At 36.1% G+C, this 17,975-nt stretch overlaps 1 protein-coding gene across 4 annotated transcripts in view; it reads left to right on the top strand.

Annotated features, from left to right (window-relative positions):
• The window catches only part of FSD1L (fibronectin type III and SPRY domain containing 1 like), a 65,626-nt gene that overhangs the window by 33,818 nt on the left and 13,833 nt on the right, over positions 1–17,975 (top strand). Inside the window, exons 6-11 of one of the 4 annotated variants that reach the window (XM_046023520.1) lie at positions 882–1,003; positions 7,650–7,859; positions 9,163–9,261; positions 13,691–13,820; positions 14,445–14,477; positions 17,680–17,777. In XM_046023520.1, coding sequence (XP_045879476.1) covers positions 882–1,003; positions 7,650–7,859; positions 9,163–9,261; positions 13,691–13,820; positions 14,445–14,477; positions 17,680–17,777 — 692 coding nt within the window. Of the gene's footprint in view, positions 1–881; positions 1,004–7,649; positions 7,860–9,162; positions 9,262–13,690; positions 13,821–14,444; positions 14,478–17,676; positions 17,778–17,975 lie in introns of all 4 variants that reach the window. The other 3 variants (XM_046023519.1, XM_046023522.1, XM_046023521.1) reach the window with 3 other exon arrangements.

Raw genomic sequence — 17,975 nt, 5'->3', positions numbered from 1 at the left:
TCTGTATCATTCTTTGACCAAAGATAATAAGGGAAGTTACTTTGTGATATTTGTGGAAATTTACTATAATATGAAAAATTCAAATTTGAGATAAATAAAATGACAAATTATTAGAATATGAGAATTTCTTTTAATCTCCAGTTTTCATTGACAGAACAGTTCCCCCATACTTTGGGTAAAATGAGGTCTGATATGGCTCCTTTCTTTCTTTTTTTTCCCTTTTGTTGTTTGTTATACCATATTCATCTATTAAGTAGTTGTTGAACTATTATTTCCATGTCATATGGTTTCCCAAGGCTGTTTCTCCTTGTATCCTTCCGATGTATCAGGGTGACACCTAGTAGCATGGAATTTAAAACTGTGATTTCACTTCTCTCCTTTCTCATCCATACCCTATCTTTAGCAGCTACCAGGCTGTACAATATTTGGTCAAGTTAATTTTACTCTTAATTGAGAACACACGGAGTAGCTGTGACTACTAAGGAGAATGTACATTCAGTTCATTATTTGGCATATGAAAAGGAGTGAGGTTGGCATCAGGAAGTCAGTGAGATTGAGTGTACAGAGCTTCAGATACCTGTTGGGTCTGTTAATGATGATTTATATGGGATATTTTTTCCTGTGATATTTTTGTGTGTAATTCTATAAAACTACCTGGAAGAAAGTTTCTTAAAGTTATACTCAATGTCTAAATTTGAAGACATCTTGCAGTTTTCTTAGTTAATTTTCAAAAGACTCAACAAATTTCTTTTTAGCTTTGTTACCTTTGTTATAGTTTCTGAAATCACTAAAATTAAATAATTCCTATTTTTTGTTTGTAAATTAAATACAGTATATTCCCCATTCTTTTATTTTTAAAAGTATGTTTGTGTTTACCATAGAGTAACAATGGCTTCAGCCTTCCGCCTTTCTTTGAAACCAAAGGTCAGTGACAACATGACTCATTTAATGGTGGATTTTTCTCAGGAAAGACAGATGCTGCGAACTTTGAAGTTTTTGCCAGGTAAGTATGTACACATAGTACATGTAAAGTGTTTTTTTGAAATGAATTTTGAAATGTAAATATTAAGTATAGTGTGGGGTTTTTTTCTTTATTCAGCTAAGGAATAATTAAATTTGCTAGTCTTTATTTTTAGAGAATTATTTCACTGGTAGTAAAAGTTCTATTTTGAGAATCCCATTCAAGGGATATCTATCTATCTATCTATCTATCTATCTATCTATTTATTTATTTTCACGTAACAGTATTCATTGTTTTTGCACCACACCCAGTGCTCCATGCAGTACGTGCCCTCCCTATTATCCACCACCTGGTTACTCAACCTCCCACCCCCCCCCCCGCCCCTTCAAAACCCTCTGGTTGTTTTTCAGAGTCCATAGTCTCTCATGGTTCATCTCCCCTTCCAGTTTCCCTCAACTCCCTTCTCCTCTCCATCTCCCCATGTCCTCCATGTTATTTGTTATGCTCCACAAATAAGTGAGACCATATGATACTTGACTCTCTCTGCTTGACTTATTTCGCTCAGCATAATCTCTTCCAGTCCCGTCCATGTTGCTACAAAAGTTGGGTATTCATCCTTTCTGATGGAGGCATAATACTCCATCGTGTATATGGACCACATCTTCCATATCCATTCGTCCTTTGAAGGGCATCTTGGTTCTTTCCACAGTTTGGTGACTGTGGCCATTGCTGCAGTAAACATTGGGGGTACAGATGGCCCTTCTTTTCACTACATCTGTATCTTTGGGGTAAATACCCAGCAGTGCAATTGCAGGGTCATAGGGAAGCTCTATTTTTAATTTCTTGAGGAATCTCCACACTGTTCTCCAAAGTGGTTGCACCAACTTGCATTCCCACCAATAGTGTAAGAGGATTCCCCTTTCTCCACATCCTCTCCAACACACGTTGTTTCCTGTCTTGCTAATTTTGGCCATTCTAACTGGTGTCAGGTGGTATCTCAATGTGGTTTTAATTTGAATCTCCCTGATGGCTAGTGATGATGAACATTTTTTCATGTGTCTGATAGCCATTTGTATGTCTTCATTGGAGAAGTGTCTGTTCATATTTGATATTTTGATAATCATATTTGATAATCATTTTGATATGATTATCTGTTTTGTGTGTGTTGAGTTTGAGAAGTTCTTTATAGATCCTGGATATCAACCTTTTGTCTGTACTGTCATTTGCAAATATCTTCTCCCATTCCGTGGGTTGCCTTTTTGTTTTGTTGACTGTTTCCTTTGCTGTGCAGAAGCTTTTGATCTTGATGAAGTCCCAAAAGTTCATTTTCGCTTTTGTTTCCTTGACCTTTGGAGACATATCTTGAAAGAAGTTGCTGTGGCTGATATCGAAGAGGTTACTGCCTATGTTCTCCTCTAGGATTCTGATGGATTCCTGTCTCACGTTGAGGTCTTTTATCCATTTCGAGTTGATCTTTGTGTACGGTGTAAAAGAATGGTCGCGTTTCATTCTACATATCGCTGTCCAGTTTTCCCAGCACCATTTATTGAAGAGACTGTCTTTTTTCCACTGTATATTTTTTCCTGTTTTGTCGAAGATTATTTGACCATGGAGTTGAGGGTCCATATCTGGGCTCTCTACTCTGTTCCACTGGTCTATGTGTCTGTTTTTATGCCAGTACCACGCTGTCTTGGTTATCACAGCTTTGTAGTAAAGCTTGAAATCGGTTAATGTGATGCCCCCAGTTTTGTTTTTGTTTTTCAACATTTCCTTAGCAATTCGGGGTCTCTTCTGATTCCATACAAATTTTAGGATTATTTGCTCCAGCTCAAGGGATATCTTTTATTGTTAGTTTTAAGGCAGAGAGAAACAGTGTATCCTGATGGTTAACAGTGGGTTTGGGGGCCGGACTTGGACTTGAATCCTGGCTGCCATTTACTTGCTGTGAACCTTGAACAAATTATTTAACTTTGTTTCCTTTTTTTCATCTTTAAAATGTAATGTTATTCTTCAAGTGTTTGTATAAGGATTAAATGAATTGAAACCTCTAAATCACTTGAAAATAGTACCTGGAACATACTTAACACTTAGTGCATATTAGCTGCTGTCATTAGTTACAGTTTTTGGCTCAGATAGACTTTTATTTCTAGTAATAATATGTTAGTATTGGTTTATTACCGTATTAGTATGAGGATATTCCAGTAGCCAAAACTGTTTGAAATTGAGTTCCAAATTATTTTCCACATGTGTGAGAGAGCCAACTAAGTACCTTTTGTCCGTATTCTCTTTTTAGCTAACATGAAGTAATGGTGTTAGGTTGATCGCTAAAACAGTTTGGACATAGTGATTTGAGGGAATAGGTGCCTTTTTACTTATTTACAGGTGCTTTTTAGTTACAGATTCTAGTTAGAACTGGCTTTAATTTTTGGAGGCTAGCTGTTTTTGAATAGAGAATGTTGATCAAATAAAGCCATTCTCTGAATATTTGGTCAGGGACTTTAAAATACGATTGTAAAGACAGGTTAGTAGTCATGAGACTATAATGGAACTAATAAGCATAGTGTAAGTGAATTATTAACTTCTATGGTACAGGTCAGAAGTTCTAAAGGAGTTTATAGAAGGAAAAGATGAGAGAAGGAACCATAGGTGTAGACCAGGGGAGGAAGGTATACTTGTCAGTGGATATCTACCTGTAAATTGACCTTTCAGAATTACTATTATATTGTAATTCACATTACTTATAAATTCAGAAGGAGAGTCAGGTGTGGTGGATTGTGAATGTACACATGAGTAGTATTATTTTGATTTAAAAAAAACCTAAAAAGTAATCTCACCATTATTTTCTTTCTCTGGGATTTCTGTGATGGCTTAAGAGATCAAGGTCATGTTAACTATATAGTCAAGTAGATTGCATGGACAGTTTAGGATTTCCTCTTTTGGCAATCTGTTAAGACAGCCTAAAGCAATGAGGTACAATAAAATCCTTCTGTGGGTGAGTTTCATCTGAAGGGAAAAAATATAGTAGGTTGTTAAAATTTATGAAAGATGAATTCTTGTCACTAATTTTTTATTCTGCTGTCGCATAAGAATTTCCCATAAAATGGGGTCAGATTAACTTAGAAAAACAAATACCTTCATCCTTTAAGAATCCATTCCATAAACACCACAAAAAATAAACTCTATACTGTATTATGTATAGTAACATGAGTTGTAGATTTACTTAGTCTGAAAAATGGAAGTGATGATGGATGATAATAACTACAGTCATCTTCTTCTACTCTAAGCTATGTTTTATACATTGAAACTTAAGAATTTACATCCTTCTCTCTGAGCTTCTATAGCTCACCTCCCAACTATCACCACTTTCTTGGATTTTTTTTTTTTTCCATTTTTACCTTAGTCGCCACTTTTAGCCATTTATGCTCTCGTAGGGACCATTATTCACAAGGAAGTATCTACTTGCCAGTACATTCTTAAAGGAATGGCAGCTGAATTAAGATGTAGATAGTGGGGTGTTAGTTGGTCCTGCTTACAAATTTTTTTTTTTTAAGATTTTATTTATTTATTTGACAAAGAGATCACAAGTAGGCAGAGGCAGGCAGAGAGAGGAGGAAGCAGGCTCCCTGCTGAGCAGAAAGGCCGATGCAGGGCCTCCATCCCAGGACCCTGAGATCATGACCTTAGCGGAAGGCAGAGGCTTTAACTCATTGAGCCACCCAGACACCCCCTGTCCTGCTTACAAATTAAATGATTCTTGCTTTCTGTCAGCCTCTTGAAACTTTAAGTACAGGTTTTTGACTCAGCAAAATTATGAAATTGCTACATGTCATAGGCCTTTACATTTCCTTACATGTAGGCATTACAGAGTATATTAAATTTATAAATGCCTGTGGTTTATTGTCTTGGCAGTGAATAGTGTGTATTGCTTATGTTTCAGGAATAGAGATTAGCATCTGTTATGTGTTATAGAGACAAGAACCCTACAAAACAGATGAAGTAATTAATAGTAATGACAAATGATAAATACTTCCTTGGTTGTCTTTTGTTTTCCTAATAAGGTATATCAGATTCTAAATATTTACTGTACAGTTACACACATAGAAGAGTTGAACTTTGGAGACTGAAGTTGTCCCATTTTTCTCCCTTCCTCCTTTTCTTACTAGTTAGGCTTGAAGATGTAAAATTTACATCAAATTCTTTCTATCTTGGGTTTTTGTTTTTGTTTTTTAAGAGCCTGGTGGAGCCTGATGCTATGCTATGGGGCTTGAACTCATGCCTCTGAGATGAAGACCAGGGCTGAGGTTAAGAGTCAGATGCTTAACTGACTGAGCCACCCAGGGACCCTGAGGACTCATCTTGGTCTTGATTATTTTGTGTCAGATGTAAAATATTTGGCTTACTTTGTTATTTGTTAAGTTCCACATTGTATTTTAACTTTTGCATGTAATTCCTTTGTTGTCATAGTTTTTAAAAATTAATACTTTGTGCGGTGCCTGGATTCTTGATTTCAGTTCAGGTCATGATTTCAGAGTCCTGAGATCGAGCCCTGCATTGGGCCTGCACTGGGCATGGAGTCTGCTTGAGATTCTCTCTCTCCTTTTCTCTCTGCTCTTCCCCACTGCTTGTGCATGTGTACTCACAGACAGACACACACACACACACTCTTTTTCTCTCTCTCTCTCAAAATAAATAAATCTTAAAAAAATAATACTTTGTTTTTTAGAACAGGTTTAGGTTTATGGAAAATTGAGTAGATTATACAGAGACTTATCATGTATCCCCTTCTTCCCCCAAATACAATTTACCCTATCATTAACATTTTGCATTAGTGTGGTACCTTTGTTATAACTGATGAACCAATATTGATACATTATTATTATTATTAACTATTAGTTCATAGTTTACATTAGGGTTCATTTTTTGTGTTATATGGTTCTTTGGGTTTTGACAAGTGTATAATGTCACATATCCGCCATGACATTATCATACAGAATAGTTTCACTGCTCTAAAATTCCCTGTACTCTACCTGTACTTCCCTTGTATCCTGCAGCCTTGCTATAATAGTGTGTTAGTTTCAGGAATTTTTTTTCTTTATTCTTTAGATTTTTTGCATTGACATTTATGCCTTCAGTGAACAAAGAAAGTTTTATTTCTTCCTTCCTGATCTGTATACTTTTTACTTCCTTTTCTCATCTTACCGCATTTTTTTAAATATTTTATTTATTTACCTGACAGACAGAGATCTCAAGTAGGCAGAGAGGCAGGCAGAGAGAAAGAGGAGGAAGCAGGCTCCCCGAGGAGCAGAGAGCCCGATGTGGGGCTTGATCCCAGGACCCTGGGATCATGACCTGAGCCGAAGGCAGAGGATTTAACCCACTGAGCCACCCAGGCGCCCCTCATCTTACCGCATTTAGTTAGGACTTCCAGTACAGCGTTGAATAGGAGTGGTGAAAAGGGACTTGTCTTAGAAGAAAAGTATCTAGTTTCTCAACATTAAGTATGATGTTAACTGTAGGTTTTTTGCAAATGTTTTTTATCAAGTAAAGTTCTCCTCTATTCTAGTTTGCAGAGTTTTTGTCATAAGAGGGTGTTAATTTTATCAAATACTTTTTCTCTATTGATAAGATCATATGATTTTTCTTCTAATATGATTGATACATTAATTGATTTAAAATGTTGAACCAGCTTCGTATGGTTGGAATAAGTCTTTTAAAATTCTTTTTTTAGTGACAGAATGCTTAAATACAGTATCTGCAGTTTCACACATTTTAGACCCATCTATATCACTGGAGGACCATGTTCTTCAATTACGTCTCTTGTTTTGCAAATGGAACATCTGTTGATGTTGAAGAGCTATGGAAAATCTCCTCTATGGAAGAGAAATTAATTACTATTCATACATGTTAGTTATGGCTCATTTACCCTTGGTTGATTTTAATGAACCATGGAACTCCTTGCAGAAACATCTGAAAATCCTAAAGTGTTTTTGGGGGGCTGGAGAACTCATTTTTGTTTAGTGATGAGAAGTTACAATTCTTTTATAAATAAAATTTTAAAAATACATTGAAAATGTCTTAAATTACTTTAATCATTGGATTCAAAGTTTTCTATTTTGTCATTAGTGATTTAATCAATCTACTACAGTGGTTTGAAGTAGGAGATTAAAAAGTATTTGTTGAGGAATAACAAGTTAATCTTGGTTCTTTTTTTTTTTTTAAAGATTTTATTTATTTGACAGACAGAGGTCATAAGTAGGCAGAGAGGTGTAGGCAGAGACAGACAGAGGAGAAAGCAGGCTCCCCGCTGAATGGAGAGCCCAACGCGAGGCTCGATTCCAGGACCTCGGAATCATGACCTGAGCCGAAGGCAGAGGCTTTAACCCACTGAGCTACCCAGGCGCCTCTAATCTTGATTCTTTATCTTTGGCATGTTTGAATTGCTTTTTTCCAATTATGATTTTAATAAACTTAGAGTATATAAAAAAACTTTGAAACATTAATTTTTTTTGAAACATTAATTTTTAAATGGAATTTTGAAAAAATAGTTATTTTGCATTTATTATGTTAGCCTTTCTCTTAGCCTCATTCAGTTGCACCATTCAAAAGCAACATGAAAAAAGCAGTTTGAATGACCAACATAAATATTGGATTAGTTCTATAATGAGAAATGGACCTTTTTTTTTCTCAGTACCTAAAGCTCCGGAGATAGATCCAGTAGAGTGTTTGGTGGCTGACAATTCTGTAACTGTAGCTTGGAGAATGCCAGAAGAAGATAATAAGATTGATCATTTTATACTGGAACATCGGAAAACTAATTTTGATGGACTTCCACGTGTAAAGGATGAGCGATGCTGGGAAATAATTGATAATATTAAGGGAACTGAGTATACGCTATCAGGTAAAAGGACTACATTTCATGAATCTCATTCTCAGAAACTAAATGTAATTGTGAAAAATATTTTGAGTTACTTTAAAAGATTAAGTTTCTTTAACCAACCTTACTTTCCCTATAAGTCATTATAAAAGTAATTTCCTCTTAAAATATCAGGGAAACTTTCATTTTAATTATCTGGATATTTGTAATCTGGTAAACCAATGTATGTAAAACAAACATGAAGGGGTGTTCTGGAAACCATATTTCAGAATAACATTTAATTTTAACCTTGGTTTTATAACAAAAAAGTTGTCAATTTTCTAGTTGTACATACTACTGTACATTTCAGTGGTACCATCAATACTATTGCCTTTATATCTTTATGATTACCTTCACAGTACTACTGAAGAGCTGTGACTTGGTATTAGAAATTTGTGTTAGCCTTTAAGTCTTTAAAAAGGTATTTACACACACACACACACACACAAAAGGTATTTCCACATATAAGGGATTTTGGGTATTTGAAATGGCCAAATGTTTGCAGAGTTCTTCAACACTTGTTATGCATGAGCAGTAATATTACCATTATTGAGCACTTATTATTGGTCAGGAATTGGGCTGAAGTGTATTACACAATACATATCATTTAATCTTTACAATTATGAGGTTGGTTTTATCATTTCTATTTTGTAGTTATAAAAACTGCCTCTGTCAAGTTGTTGGCAGACCCGTAGCTAGTAATTTTTGGACTGAAATTTTTAGGATTTTATTTTATTTTTTTAAAGTAATCTCTGCATTCATTGTGGGGCTCAGATTTACAATTCTGAGAACCGGAGTTGCATGCTCTACCAACTGAGCCAGCCAGACGTGCCATGGATTGAGATTTTAATCTAGACTTGACTAACTTCAGAGTCGACTATTAATTCCTGTGCTTTAGTTTCTCTTTAAATTCATTTTTCACATTAAAAGACAATGTTTCATAAATATAAAAATTATTCTTTCCAGAAATATGTTGTTTTAAATTGTAACATTTCTCATTGAATAAAACATTACTTTTAACAAGGCTTGAGGGTACCTTTTTATCACTAGGTTTAAAAAAAATCCACATTGATAAACTGTATATAATTTATTTATTTTGACGAAAGTTTAGATAAATCATGATTCCTCTTATCTGAGAGGTGTTAACGTTTTAACATAAACATTCACTGTCCTAGAGTAAAGAGGTAGTTCCAAAGAGGAAAAGTGTTTGTTTGAAGGTTCATACTCATACTTTTGGAGTAGATCTCTTTTTTATTTTTCATATCTGAAAACCATTTCATCTTTTCAGGCTTGAAGTTTGATTCAAAGTATATGAATTTCAGAGTACGAGCTTGTAACAAAGCTGTAGCTGGAGAGTATTCTGATCCAGTGACTCTAGAGACCAAAGGTAAGATCATAGGTATTTATACAGCATAAAACAAAACTTAACATCTGAAGTTATTCAAGACTGTGACAGGAAGCTTTTTATGTTGGTAGCATTTCGCCACTGCATGTGCACATACATACACACACTTGGAATTCCCAGTAGTAGGAATTTTAAGATGGGGAAATTAGGATTACAAAATTGGTTTTCATTAGTTCATCTTTTATGGTGGTGTTCAGATGGGTAAAATAGCCCAAGATGATGGTATTATATTCACTGGTGGATGTTAGTTTGTAAATTGCAATCTAGTAAAAATACATAGGCATCAATGAGATTTGCCCACAGATTTCTCAGGGAATGGATTATGGGAAAGTACCATTTCAGTTTAGTTCAAATTCTCTGTTTTCTTCCTTCCTTCCTTCCCGGGGGGTGGGGGGGAGGCGTGGATGGAGAGGGAGAGAGAGAATCTTAATAAGCAGGCTCCACGTCCATTGTGGAGCCCAATACAGCCTCAATCTCATGGTCCTGAGATCATAATCTGTTCCAAAATCAAGAGTCTGATCTTAACTGACTGAGTCACCCAGTCACCCACTCTGTTTTCTTAAACCTTATTCTAGAAATTAATATTTGTATTTTTATTAATGTTTAAAAAGCACTCTCAGAGTTCTCCATTTGACCATTCTGTCTGCATGCTGTGGTATTTAGTAAGTCTAGTCTCACTTGGCTTGGACATGATATCTTTTCTTGCCACTCATGACTCTACCCTTCTCCATCGTATTAAACATTAGGGAACAGCCTAAGGATTTTTTTCTTGCCTTTTTTTTTTTTTTTTTAAGCCTTAGGATTTTTAACAAGCAGCTAAAAATTGATGGTACCTTAGAGTTATATTTACTTTTTCTTTCTCTCCAGAATGTAGATATCCTCACATGTATTACCTAATAGCTAATATAGGGGTTAATAAACCCTGTTTTTTGTTTGTTTGTTTGTTTGTTTTGTTTTTTAGTAATTTCTATACCCAATATGGGACTCGAACTCACTACCCTGAGATCAAGAGTGTCATGCTCTTCTGACCAAGCAGCCAGGCACCCCAATCTTGTTTTCTTTTTTTTTTTTTTTTAATTTGTTTATTTACAGCATAACAGTGTTCATTGTTTTGGCATCACACCCAGTGCTCCATGCAGTATGTGCCCTCCCTATTACCCACCACCTTGTTCCTCAACCTCCTACCCCACCGCCCCTTCAAAACCCTCTGGTTGGGGGCGCCTGGGTGGCTCAGTGGATTAAGCCGCTGCCTTCGGCTCAGGTCATGATCTCAGGGTCCTGGGATCGAGCCCCGCATCAGGCTCTCTGCTCCGCGGGGAGCCTGCTTCCTCCTCTCTCTCTGCCTGCCTCTCTGCCTACTTGTGACCTCTCTCTCTGTCAAATAAATAAATAAAAATCTTTAAAAAAAAAATAAAAAAAAAAAACCCTCTGGTTGTTTTTCAGAGTCCATAGTCTCTCATGGTTCATCTCCCCTTCCAGTTTCCCTCGACTCCCTTCTCCTCTCCATATCCCCATGTCCTCCATGTTATTTGTTATGCTCCACAAATAAGTGAGACCATATGATACTTGACTCTCTGCTTGACTTATTTTGCTCAGCATAATTTCTCCCAGTCCCGTCCATGTTGCTACAAAAGTTGGGTATTCATCCTTTCTGATGGAGGCATAATACTCCATTGTGTATATGGACCACATCTTCCATATCCATTCGTCCGTTGAAGGGCATCTTGGTTCTTTCCACAGTTTGGCGACCATAGCCATTGCTGCAATGAACATTGGGGTACAGATGGCCCTTCTTTTCACTGCATCTGTATCTTTGGGGTAAATACCCAGCAGTGCAATTCCAGGGTCATAGGGAAGCTCTATTCTTAATTTCTTGAGGATTCTCCACACTGTTCTCCGAAGTGGCTGCACTAACTTGCATTCCCACCAACGGTGGAAGAGGGTTCCCCTTCTCCACATCCTCTCCAACACACGTTGTTTCCTGTCTTGCTAATTTTGGCCATTCTAACTGGTGTCAGGTTGTATCTCAATGTGGTTTTAATTTGAATCTCCCTGATGGCTAGTGATGATGAACATTTTTTCATGTGTCTGATAGCCATTTGTATGTCTTCGTTGGAGAAGTGTCTGTTCATATCTTCTGCCCATTTTTTGATATGATTATCTGTTTTGTGTGTGTTGAGTTTGAGAAGTTCTTTATAGATCCTGGATATCAACCTTTTGTCTGTACTGTCATTTGCAAATATCTTCTCCCATTCCGTGGGTTGCCTTTTTGTTTTGTTGACTGTTTCCTTTGCTGTGCAGAAGCTTTTGATCTTGATGAAGTCCCAAAAGTTCATTTTTGCTTTTGTTTCCTTGGCCTTTGGAGATATATCTTGAAAGAAGTTGCTGTGGCTGATATCGAAGAGGTTACTGCCTATGTTCTCCTCTAGGATTCTGATAGATTCCTGTCTCACGTTGAGGTCTTTTATCCATTTCGAGTTTATCTTTGTGTAGGGTGTAAGAGAATGGTCGAGTTTCATTCTTCTACATATCGCTGTCCAGTTTTCCCAGCACCATTTATTGAAGAGACTGTCTTTTTTCCATTGAATATTTTTTCCTGTTTTGTCGAAGCCAATCTTGTTTTCTTAAGGCAGTTCATTCTTGATATTGCAGAGTCTCAGATTTGCTGAATCCTAATTTTTTAATAACCTACTTATGAAGCAACTATTAAATGCCTATTTAGTAACATGCTTATTAAGGAATTTTTTTGTTATTTTTATTGAAAAACCATATTCTTTCTGTAAGTTCATTTTTGTTTTCATGCATATTTTGAAAAGTTAATAACTTGTTTAATACGGTATTTCCCAGAAGCAGTATGGTCAGTAGATTTGTATTTAGAAAGTTATTTTATAAATAAAGAGAATCAGCAATGGTCAGATGCATGGATGAAATTAAAGTGCTCTTGGGATGCCTGAATGGCTCAATGGGTTAAGTGTCTGCCTTCAGCTCAGGTCATGATCCCAGGATCCTGGGATCAAGTCCCATATTGAGCTCCTTGCTCAGCAGGGAGCCCGCTTCTCCCTCTGCCTACCACTCCCTCTGCCTGTGCACGCGCACTCTCTCTCTCTCTCTGATAAATAAATAAATCTTTTAAAAAAAAGTGCTGTTTACAGAATAGTGAAGGAAAAATATTTTAATTTACTTGGTAAACATTAGGCTCTGTATATGAATATCTTGTTGTTTGATGATACATACTTCCTAGTTACATTGAAGCTTTGGCTAAATCGAGTAATATCTTTAAGTGAAATGGGGTTTTTAAAGAATATCAGTTCAATGTAATTACCAGAAATTCGAAGTTTTGAAGAAAAATATAACAGAAGCAGATTAGTTGGTAACTATGTAGTAGGTGATACCTTGCTTAAGGCAGAGATTCCAGGAATTTCATTTGAGAACATGAGGAATTCTGCATTATTCAGCTTAATCAGTACATTTTAATGATTTACTTTCAGTCTCCAAAGACAGAAGGTAATACCTTGTTACACTGATTTCCTAAACTAGCAGTTCTGAGAAAGTCTTCTGAGTAAATAGTTTCCCAAAATATCAAATAATTTGAAAAGCATACTTTTGTTTCACTTTTTTTGGTTATTTTTTGTTATTTTTTAAAATTTGGCACTACATTACATTAGTTTCAAGTGTACAACATTAATGATTTAACTTCTCCGTAATAGTTACGTTGTGCTCATTGTAAGCATAGCTCATTGTAACCGTCTGTGACCATATAATGCTATTCCAGTACCACTGACTATATGCCCTGTGTTTTTTATTTTATATTCATGTAAGTAGTGCTTTCCCCATGTCTTTGCCATCTAAGTCATCTCTAGTTCTGTCAGCTGGGCCAGTTTCCTTGCTTCTGCTCTCATATCCTGTTTCTCTGTGCTTTTTAATTCAAAACCACTGAGAGTTTAAATATGAAACCATTAAGTAGTAGAACCTCAGAGAAAATGTGTTTGAGCCAGGCTGTGTAAGTTTTTACATCACATCACTTTTTCCGGATCCTCAGGTGTACCAGCTCCTCCTCCTATTTAGTCATAGCAATCAACTGATAATCAACTGATATTCTAACAACAGAAAGTTGAGGTTATTATGTGCTGATGGAGTTTCCAGCAGCAGGAATAGCAGAAACATGAGAGGCCATGCAAGTACATTGTATTTGGTTGGAGTTACAGGATATGTAGAGAACAATAATGGGAAATAAGGAGTTACTAAATTATAGCCTTACCTTTGGGGACTTTAAATGCTAGCATTGACAATTTGAACTTTATTCTTTATCTACAGTGTTGAATAAATTAAGTAGGAAAATAATATGATAGTTGTGCTTCAGAATATGGATATGTTCTATATTTTTTGAAAATTGAAATACTGTTTTGGACAGCACTAAACTTCAGTTTGGATAACTCATCATCCCATTTGAACCTGAGAGTTGAAGATACCTGTGTAGAGTGGGATCCTACTGGAGGAAAAGGTCAAGAAAATAAAATGAAAGGGAAAGAGAATAAGGGCAGGTAAGCCATTTCATTAGATCTGTTATGTGGACACATATTTGTACATTGTTTTTTACTTGACAGTGGCGTATGAAATTCTTACTTTATACATTAGTATGATTTGTGATAGGTTAATAACACCAAAGTGAGGAATATAATACTGTTAATCAGTTGAATTTGTTTTAACATTTTCATTACTTTTTCTTTCCTAATCCTCTTTTTACACATTTTATTTCAGCATTCCATTTCTTTAAAGTTATATCTAGAGCAACTTGAACTGCTTAAGAGAGAAGTTCCTGAATTTTAGACTTATAGATCACATGTCTTACCTGAAGGTCTGCATTAAATGACAACTTTTAGTATGTACAGTCCATTGTCTTGCCACTGCAGCAACCTATGAACCAAAGAGAAAGTCTTGGGACCTTTTGTTGATGTCAGACTTACTTAGTCTCCAAAGTACAGGAGCCTCTTTCTTTTTTAACAGAGGAAAATTTTGCTCAAACTGGAATAAAGTAGTATCACTGTGAGTTAAAACAGTGAATCAAAAAAATTTTTCTTAGCAGGCTTTTGATCTAATTTTATTATAAGCTGTTAAATTTAAGTTGTAAAGCAGTCTCTTAACAGTTGCCTATTTTTATCTAACAGTTTCCATGTTACTTCACTGAAGAAACATACAAGGTGATGATCTATGTCTGTCTGGTTCTAGGACTTAGTATATCTAGCTTGGCTGAATAACTTTAATTTTTCTTTTAACCAATAAGCAGAAGCCATTGCAGTGCTTTCATAAGCTAGAATACTGCTCTCTGTCGATTGTCTGTATTGGTAGCTTATGTTGTGAATTTACAGCATTGTAGTATGCTGCATACTCTTTGGATTATATTGTATGTGGTAACAAAACAATGAGCTCTGCTTTAAAGTCTTTCTTGAGTTATTTTCCCTCATCTGATTTTTTTCTGCATTTACTTATACCTGGCATCTTTCTTGTGCTGTATTCAATATTCTAACATTACAGCTTTGTTTTTATTTGTATTTGACACAAGACAGGTTTGAAGTGTTCTGTATTGTGTAGTAATCACACAGTTTCAAAAGCATCAAGGATAAAAAATAAAGGTTATTACTGAAATTACTAGGACAGTGCTCAGAAGGATGAATCAATTCAAACTGCACAATTAATCAGGTGCTAATTTGAAGATACCACATATTTTTACCAGAAACCAGAATGTATTTCCTTTTCAAAATCACTTTCTTTTTTTCTAGTTTATCTGCTCATTATTAGTGAAAGTGATTTCAGGGTTAGCATATCATAAATTATAAAATGTTTCTGGATTTAATAGAGTATATGAAGTTTCATTTGGTCACTTGGAGATTTTTAGATTGCTTATATTTAGCAGTTCAGATCATATTATTTCTCTTTCTCCTCTCCTTTTTAAGGGTATTTTATGTGTAGGGTGCTTCTGGAATGTTATGTACATTTATTCTTTCCATAAATATTTGTTCACTGTAAGGTGTTAGCTGGATGTGGTGGGGTTATAGGAATAAACAGTGTTCCTGCCTTTAAGATATTTGCCGTAGCTTATGCATATGAAATACGTATCTTTAAAAAAATAACAGTAATACAAGGTAGAGATTACATGGAATGGTAAGCGTGATAAAGGATTTTAAGGAAGAAAGTTGTCCTGAGCTGCCAGGTTTTAAGGTGGTCAGGACATTGAGCCAAATGGAGGGTAACAATCAAGGCTTTATTCACTTACTGATAGTGCAAGTAAGAGGCCTCAAAGGAAAGGCTGCTAGCTCTCCTCAGTGTTCCATTTTTCCCAGCAGAATGTCACTGGGTGAGGGTCAGGTAAAAGAAAGCAGATTGCAAATGGTGGTTATCTAGAGGAGCATCTCACTGCCTAGAGAGCCCCAGACAGAATGCTCTTCCTGTTGTTTTATGGACCTGAGACCAAGAAGAAGGGAGAAGAGGAAAGATTAGAAGTGGAAAAGTATTGGGATGGAGTGGAGAGAGTGTCCTCAGACTACATACCTCATCCCTGCCTCCTGGAAGGAGGTCTATACCGAGGCAGCTGAAAAGGTTTTGGGGTTGGGGGGAAGTATCTCTGAATAGAGGTACTTAAGCTAGGAATACAGATATGCATCGGAGCACTGGGTTGTGGTGGGGGTGGATTGCATCTTCCTTCAGAAGCTGTGGTAAACTAGCTATGTACCAAGTCTGGTATGGGAAAGGCAGCCCTTCTAGGCCTGTCACTAAAAGCCGTTTGTAATTGGGCCTGAAAGGCTTACACATAGGATTTTGGCCTGGAGCTTGATTCCTCGGAAGAATTACTTAGTCTGATAAGATCTGGAAAATCTTCATTAACAAAATTTATAAAATAATAAAAAAGTAAGGGCGCCTGGGTGCCTCAGTGGGTTAAAGCCTCTGCCTTTGGCTCAGGTCATGATCTCAGGGTCCTGGGATCGAGCCCCGCATCAGGCTATCTGCTCAGCAGGGAGCCTGCTTCTGCCCCTCTGCCTACTTGTGATCTCTGTCAAATAAATAAAATCTTAAAAAAAAAAATAATAAAAAAGTAGTATTTAGCTTGGTTCTCAAGAAAGTAGAAGAATGCATGCCATTTGGACTTGGATTGAGAGAGGGAGAAACAAGAGAAAAGGCACTGAAGCAGGTTGCCTGAGTTTAAGGAACACTTTAGCTGCTACATTTAGCTAAATAGTGCTGTTGCGGGGGGGGTGAGAAGGCTTGAAAAGCAGATTGGGACCAAATCCAGAAGAACCTGAAATGCCAAGCTAAGTCATTTGTAGGCAGTAAGGAAGGACTGGAAATTTTAAAGTAGGCATGTCAGACTTGGGTTTATCTAGTAAACAGTGAATGAGATGAATTGGGTGGCAAAGAGATCATTTCAGAAACTAGTAAAACAATTTAGAGTGCAGGTAAAAAAGAGTCTTAATTTACACAGTAAAGCTTCAAAGGTAAAGGTAGAGGAGAGGTGGGAGGATCATGTTTGACCTAGGACAGCAATAGCTGTCATACTGCTTGCAAAAATGTTCTTAGGGTTGGAAGTCTAGAATGCTGCAGTGGAAGAGTCCTCCTTATTTAACTTTTTTTGAAATTTAAACTGCCACTCTTAATAGTTCCGTTTGTTTGTCTTTTCTCCATGCTTTTCCCTTTATTTCTTTACTACTGGTAAGTTACGATTTTTTTCTTTAATGCGGTGATTCAGTATAATTGAAATGTTATTTTTTAGGCATCTTTGGGTTTTGATTTATTTTGCATTTTTCAGATTTAGTGAAAGGTCTAATACTGTCCTGTTTATCATATAATTTGATGTAAGGGGAGATCAAATTGAATCTTGTCCATTTTAGTAAGAGAAATGCTTTATAACATTTTGGGCATTTGCTATTTCTTCTTCTTAAGAAGAAAAGATTCACAACAAAAATACCTGCTGCTTATGAAAAGGTTATCTAGTTTTCATTATAATTGTATTTTTGCCATTTTCAAAATTTTAATTTAACTGCAAGAAACATAAGCTCTATAATCCTTTACCTTTCTTGAGTACTTTTCTTCCGTTCGGTTCTTTTTGTTTTCCTTTCTATCTTGTCGCATTTTGGCATTGTTTCTTATATCAACTGTGTGTTCTTTGTATAAACTTTGTTCATTCTGCATGATATAAGTGTTCAGCCTGCTTTGTGTTGATGACTTCTTACATTTCAATGTTTATAATTGACAACTCTGATAATAATTCAGATAAAAGTAAAATGGTGTTATTTGTGCAACATAATTAAACATCTTTTCAAAGTTTCATTTCATGATTTATAATTTTAGTTTGTGAAACATTTATAATATAGAATATTTGTTTTTCTTTTTTTCCTGTTTATATAGAAGTGGCACACCATCCCCCAAACGGACATCCATAGGCTCCAGGCCACCAGCAGTAAGAGGCAGCAGAGATCGTTTTACTGGGGAATCATACACAGTGCTGGGTAGGATAAACATCATCTTCATTGTCAGTTAATATTAAAGACGTCACGGTCACACTTATGGGCTTTCTACTCACTTAGAGCTGGAGTGGCCTGTGTACTGAGTGAATATTTGCAAAAGTTTTTCTCTCTTGAAACCTGATTACTTTTGGCAGGTTTCAGGTTGTCTAATCAGTGATTGCTTCCTTTACAGAGGACTCT

This window comes from Meles meles, chromosome 11, assembly GCF_922984935.1.
Source record: "Meles meles chromosome 11, mMelMel3.1 paternal haplotype, whole genome shotgun sequence".
NCBI classification, from domain to species: Eukaryota; Metazoa; Chordata; class Mammalia; order Carnivora; family Mustelidae; genus Meles; species Meles meles.
The sequence above is the reverse complement of the archived record's forward strand: the minus strand, read 5'-3'. Positions and strand labels throughout refer to the sequence as shown.